The following is a 7,097-nucleotide window of genomic DNA, read 5'->3' as shown; positions in this document are numbered from 1 at the left end:
CCCCCCCAGCCTCGACCTGCTGGGCTCAGGCGATCCTTCTACCTCAGCCTTCCAAGTAGCTGGAACTACAGATGCACATCACCTTGCTCGGTTAACAGGTAAGTTTTTCAAACGGCTCAGTCTATTTTCTCCAGTATCACAAGAATCCACAGGACTCACCCACAGTTCTCCACGTGTCAGGGAAGGCTCCTAGAGCCAATGGGGCAGCACTGGACTGCACATCTGGGAACTGAGACCCATGTTCAGCTCTGCTACCAACAATCTCTGTGAACCTGGCAGGCCCCGACCCACTCTCACCCCAGGGGGACTGAACTGGCTCACCTGAGATCCCTTCCAGTTCCAAAACTGTATGAAGCTCAAGGTCAAGGAAGAGGAGAGTTGGCATTTCATGCTGCAGACCTCTTTTTTTTTTTTTTTTTTTTTTGAGTTGAAGCCTCACTCTGTCGCTCAGGCTGGAGTGTAGTGGCACGCTCACAGCTACCACAGTCTCAACCTGCTGGACTCCGGCGATCCTTCCGCCTAAGTCTTCCAAGTAGCTGGAACTACACCATGCCCACCTAATTTTTTGACTTATGGTAGAGATGAGGTCTTACCAAGTTGCCCAGGCAGATCTGAAACCCATGAGCTTAGGCAATCCTCTCACCCCAGCCTTCCAAAGGGCTTATAGGCGTGAGCCACTGCACCCGGCCCTTGCAGATCTTTAAATCCAAATCAGATTTCATTAGACCCAGGTCTAAACTACTGCAAGCAAATGAGAAAATGATTTTAGAGGAAGATGGCCAGACAACATCGTCCCGCTATCCCAAAATGAAGCAAACAAAACACACTTCCCTCTCTTCCGGGCAATGGAAAACCTTATAGTTACTAGACCTCAGACAGAACTCACTTCAAATTCGGGCTTCACCACTTGCTAACCAGGTTAACTCAGAAGCATCCATTGTTCTCTCTCAACCTCAACTTCCTCACTACCAAAATGAAAACACGAGTGTCTGTTTCACAGAACTGTTAAAACGCAATACTGCGCATAAAGTCCCAGGCACTATGAAAAAACACAGTATTGTTTTTTTCCCTCCTAGGGAAGTGCCTTTTGGAGAGTCCTCAGCATACATTCCTCTCAACAGGTGACTAATAATTGCCTTGGACACCCAGGGCTGCCTGTTTCTTCCCATAAGAGTAGCTGCTAATTTCTTAAGTAGTTCCTATGTGTTAAGAGCTTTAAGTATGTCACCTCACCCAACCTCACAATGACTGTAAGACTCTGAGCATGTAAGACAAAAACCATGATTTTTCGGAAGGCAGAACAGAAGCCTGGGGAGCTCATACCTGCCCGGGCCACAGGACCATGAGGTCTGGCGTGGTGCAGGGAGCCACGTGGGTCTCACACTGGGGCCTCCATCGGGGGCACCACCTACCTGCCTCATATCACACACAACAGCAAGCTGAATGTGTGAGCAAAGAGCCCACACCATTCCAGCAATCCTCACGCAGCGACAGGCTCAGACTGCTCCCTGGGCAGAGTCGCCTGGAAGCCCGCCCTGGCAGCCTGCCATACTGCACCAGTCAATCTCTTTCTTAAAGGTTGGACCTGACCTGCAAAGCATAAGATATGCCATCAGGAGCTCTCTTTCCACCACAGAGCCATCGGCATTTTTTTTAAGTTTTTCAGCTAACATCTAGAATTTAAAAAATGTCTCGCCTTCGTTGAACTAAGATGGAAAATATCCCACAAAGAAAAAAAGACACCAAAGGGAAGCACAGATTTTTAGATCTTAAAAAACAGAAGGTAAGCCCTCCATTAATTCTCCAAGGTTTTAGGGCAAAAAGGAAAAGCTAGTTATGAAAGGACGCAAACACATGACAGGGCACGTGTCACCCAACACCTCCTCCTCAGGGAGACGCGAGTGGCCCAGACAGACACAAGGAAACTGCACCCCAACTGGCTGGCGCTCAGTAGATGCCCACACCAAGGCCCTGTGCATCTCAGCTGGCATTTTCAGTTTAGGGTTTCTTGTTGTTACTGTAGCTGCTGTTGTTGTTGTCTGAGATGGGGTCTTGCTATAATGCCCAGGCTGGTCTTGAACTCCTAAGCTCAAGTGATGAGTAACTGGCTCGTGCCACCACACCCAGCTTAGTCTAGGCTTTTTCTTAAGTCAGGCTTACGTGAAACCAGTGACAATAAATTCCCTAATAGGGCAGAAGGACTGTACTCTTCATTATTTGAAGTAAATCTTGACCAGGAATAATACTGAAAGTTCACAAATGAAAATTTTAAATTGCAGAAAAAGTAGGGAGGGAAAAAAACAGAAATTGTGGTTTCATGGGCATCAGAAAAATTCAGTTATTTCATATGCCTTAACAGATGAGAAGACAGTTCTCACTTATGACCTGTGAACTCAAATGTTCTTAACTGTTTTCTTGATTTGGCACAGAACTCCAGGGCGATCTCCAGTAAGGAAGGAAATAAAAACCAGAAAGGGAAGAGAAAAAGAACAGACTCACTGTACACCCTACACTAGAATATGACTTGATTTCAAATCCCAAGAGCTCCATCTTCTCTCCCCTGGAAATTATTACCTGCTGAATTCTTTCTGGGTTTTGTCAACAATGTTTATTTGACTAACTACTTGTACAAAGGAAGATAAGATTATGAACATAGTTCAATTCACTTTGGAGTGATGATGGTGGCATGGTGACCATGGTGATAATGACAAGGAATCTGAGCCTCCCCACTAAAGGGGCATTCATACACCTTTAGAGAAAACTGCAAAGTGTCATAGAAACACTTTTTCTAAAGAGCAATTATTCACCCAAAGAAACAACCACCGACCCTCAATCCCTGTAAAATTCAAGTATTAAAAAACGAATATGAACAATGCGACCAGCGCTGCTGGCCTCAAGAGCAGAAAAGTAAATAAAATGTTCCCCGTATCTGTCAAACAAATAAATGAATTCTTCCCTGAGGAAAAGCCATCCTTTGCTGCCTTTATTAAAGTATAGTTTGTAATTTGAACTCTTTGGTTATTACTATTTCTGACACAAACTAAGCCGGAAATACATTCTAGTTAGGGTCAAACACCTCCCTGCCCTGGGGTTTATTTCTCAGTTCAGGACTGCCAGGAATGATCTACTCAGAAAGACCCTGCCTTTCCAACTCTGCTAGAAGATAAATCTTTATTAAAACCCACCATTTTTGGGGGGGAGGGGGGTGTAAAAAGAAAGCGATTAAACTATCAGATTTCAAAGGTATTTGTTTGTTTATGTTTATTTGAATCCTAAGAAGATCCAGTCCCCTTTGATTTAGAAGGCCTTGTTTACCTACATATCGTTTGCAAATGGAGAAGTCAGATGCAGCAAAGGAATATAGAGACCAGAAGGGAGTAATGTCTCCATCCTCAAGTCCTAACTTCACAGGAAGCATCTGCTCTGAGAACAATAACTCCCAGCCTCTGATAATAGAGTAGCATTCTCCTTTGAAAGAGAGCGCTCCTAGCAAAGGCATTTTCAATGAAACTGATGTCAACAGAGTCAAAAACAGCCCATGAGAAAAGCAGCATTTTCCCTCTTTCCTTTTCAAAGATGCACTCTGCTCCCAGGCTGGCACTGTCTGACCAGGTCGTGAAATTTCCCAGGGGCACATAGGGACCCTCCTCCCCCCCAAGAAAATCTCATAAAGTTAAAACCAAGCTACAACAACAAGCACTTCAGACTCTCTTGAAGATTGCAGGGGGGAAAAACAGTAACGGGGGAAATTCTAGAATAAGAGTATGTAAATGTTCAGCAAAACCCAAATATCTATCAAAAGCATCCCTATTATTCTGGGTCTCTGCACTACAGTAAAACTACCACACTAGTGGAGCCAAAATTATATATCCTTAGTGGATAAGTAATGAACGTGGAACTACCTTAAGTATCATGCCCTGCGAGTTACTATTTCAATATTTTCTTTAGCTGCTACCAAAAGATCAGGATTCATTCATTTTCAGAAATGATCATTCAATAATGAGCGTTGAGATCTGCGCCCACATAACAAGGAATGAGGCTTTCTGCATCTCTGTAGTGTTATTACGCTAATAATATTAGCAACTGTCTTGTGCTGAGCGCCTAAGAGGCACGACATGCTGACTTGCCTCTATAACCAACCTGGGAAGTCAGTTTCCTTATCTCCATTTTACAGGTGAGGAAACTGAGACTCAAAGCAATTAGGTAACCTTGCCAAGGACACACAACCAGTGGTGAGTAGTGCTAGGATTAAAACTCAGCCCTGAAGGCTAACAGGTACTTCCACCCCTGCACACGCCATCCCTCCTTGTCTCCTATTCCAAATCTTCCTACCCAGTCACCTTTCGGTGGGAAAAGAGCCACAGATGTAATCAATTTTCACTTTTTTTTTTTGAGTCAGAGTCTCACTCCATCACCCAGGCTGGAGTGCAGGGGCATGCTCCCAGCCACCGCAGCCTCGACCTGCTGGGCTCAGGACAAACTTATGCCTCAGCCTTACCAAGTAGCCGGAACTACAGGTGCGCACCACCACGCCCGGCTAATTTTTTGATTTATTGTAGAGACGAGGTCTCGCCAAGTTGGCCAGGCAGGTGTCGAACCCGCGGGCTCAGGCAATCCTCTCGCCTTGGCCTCTCAAAGTGCTGGGATTATAGGCTTGAGCCATTGCGCCTGGCCAATTTTCACTTTTATCTCACTCCGTGATGGTGCTGATTTTGCCATGCTGGTAGAAGATAAACTTTTTTTTTTTTTTTGAGTTGGAGTCTCACTCTGTCACCCAGACTGGAGTGCAGTGGCCGCTCCCGGCCACCGCAGCCTCGACCTGCTGGGCTCCGGCAATCCTTCCGCCTCAGCCTTCCGAGTAGCTGGAACTACAGGCATGCACTACCACGCCCGGCTGAGTTTTTGATTTATTGTAGAGATGAGGACTGGCTGCCCAGGCGGGTCTCGAACCCGCGGGCTCAGGCAATCCACTCACCTCAGCCTCCCAGAGGTGCGGGATTACAGGCTGAGCCACCGAGCCCGGCGAAGATAAACTTTTAAATAATGAACTGTTAAGAATCCCATCCACCTTTCATTCTGCCCTTTACATGATTTTTTTAAAGATAACTCTCAACATTGTAGGAACTCATGCCTCTATTTCTAGCCAAATATGCTTCCAGTTAAGTGTGTTTTTTGGGGTTGCAGGATCACAGGGGATGAGGGTTTCTCTCCTCTACTTCCAGTGTTTACCAAGTTCAAGTACATACTGCTCTTGCAATTAGAAATAAATAGATATATATAGACAGATATAGATACATGTTCATTTTAATGGAAAAAAATGTTTAAGTATGTAAGTATTTAGCCCTTCTCTCAAAAATAATTTTTCCCTCAGTATTGAAAAGCAAGACATGGTTGGCCCAACTTAATCCCCGACCAGCTCAGAGCCCAAACTTGCAACAAGAAATGCTAGTTTTGTTACAAATAGATCCTGCTTGCATACTACTTTTTCCCAGTTACTTTAAACATTAAAAAATATTCCATAAAACTGGATTTTAACCACCATACAGTTCTTCTTTTCCTTCCCACAGGCCTATTTAGTAACCACCATACAGTTCTTCTTTTCCTTCCCACAGGCCTATTTAGTAAAATATTCTGCACCCAATAAATACAGTCTTTTATCAGAGACCACGCCTGCTTCCTCCTCTGGATGCATGAACCCACAACTCCCTGCCTCCTTTGCGGTCTGAATACGAGCAGGTGTGACATGAACCATTTCTCAGCCCCACCAGTGACCACTTCCACACCAGGAACCCCAAGTTCTCCTCCTGTAGTCCTGGGAGTCACGTGGGAGCCATCGTAAAGGAGCCACTAAATGAAGGAGCCTGGGTCCTCACTTCGAAGAGTCCCACAAGCGCCACACGGGACTTCACACGAGTGTATCATGCAACCCACTGCAAAGGTGAGGTTTCTAAACACATCTCCATTAACATACCCCAATTACCACCGCAGAAGGAAGGGCAAGACTCCGTGGTGTCGAACCTTACCTTTCTCAAAGACCCCTTCTGCTTCTGAGACAGACACGGTGAGGTTCGACTCCGTCTTGAGCAGCTCCGCCTTCACGGTGACCTGTGAGGGGCTGTGTTCCAGAAGGTCCACCCCGACAGTCACGTTTCCTCCGGGCCTGAGGCTCCCTGGGGCTGTCACCAGAAACCGGTGCCTAAAGGATTTCCAGTGAAGTTTCCTCAATCCTCACGTTCGCCCTTTTGCGACCCGCAAATCTCATAGAGGGTGAGATGGCCTCTCCACCCTGCCAACTGCACTCTTAAAACCACCCACCGCTTTTTCTAGCAACTGCCCCGAATTGCCCCAGAAGCAACAGCATTCCCATAAATCAACTGTAATGCAGTAATTCATGCAGCACTACTGAGGAAGCCAGTGTTCGGATGCCCACTGTAGAAATCTCAAGCAACACCCAGGTGCCTAGATGTGAACTGCTGAGGTTAGAAGCTTGAGCACAAGTCTCTAAACTTCTCCCTTATAAATGACCTCAACCCGGCGTGAGTATTTTCTTGGTTTGAAAGAAAAAAGAAAAGCCGGCACGGTGGCTCAAGCCTGTAAGCCCAGCACTTTGGGAGGCCCAGCAGAGAGGATTGCCTGAGCCCGCGGGTTCGAGACCCGCCTGGGCAACTCGGGGAGACCTCATCTCCACAATAAATCAAAAAATCAGCCGGGCGTGGTAGCGCGCGCCCGTAGTTCCAGCTCCTTGGAAGGCTGAGGCGGAAGGATCGCCGGAGCCCAGCAGGTCGAGGCTGCCGGTGGCCGTGACCGTGCCATTGCCCTCCAGCCCGGGCGACAGAGACTCCGACTCAAAAAGAGAGAGAGAAACAGACATCCTGTGTCTCGGAGAGGAAGGGCCTTAGATGGGAGCCAAAATTTGAGACGCAAGAGGCAGAGGCAACGTGGACGAAAAATAAAATGCCTCCTCGTGGAGTCGGTCTGGCCGGGGAGGCGCCCAGACAGGTTCACGGTGCGGAGGCGTCTGTCGGTGGAGCCACAGACGGCCAGCCCCGCAGGCCGGAGCGGGATCGGAGGCCGCGGCCGCGGGTTCGAACCGGCCC

The 7,097-nt window shown here is 47.1% G+C and overlaps 1 protein-coding gene across 1 annotated transcript in view; it reads right to left on the bottom strand.

Annotated features, from left to right (window-relative positions):
- Positions 1-7,097, bottom strand: part of CD109 (CD109 molecule) — a 128,996-nt gene that overhangs the window by 120,065 nt on the left and 1,834 nt on the right. Inside the window, exon 2 of the mRNA XM_008067309.1 lies at positions 6,024-6,227. Within this exon, the coding sequence (XP_008065500.1) occupies positions 6,024-6,227 (204 nt within the window). The remainder of the gene's footprint in view (positions 1-6,023; positions 6,228-7,097) is intronic.

The sequence above is a fragment of the Carlito syrichta genome, unplaced genomic scaffold, assembly GCF_000164805.1.
Source record: "Carlito syrichta isolate Samal-C Ts95f unplaced genomic scaffold, Tarsius_syrichta-2.0.1 Scaffold309474, whole genome shotgun sequence".
Classification (NCBI taxonomy): Eukaryota; Metazoa; Chordata; class Mammalia; order Primates; family Tarsiidae; genus Carlito; species Carlito syrichta.
The sequence above is the reverse complement of the archived record's forward strand: the minus strand, read 5'-3'. Positions and strand labels throughout refer to the sequence as shown.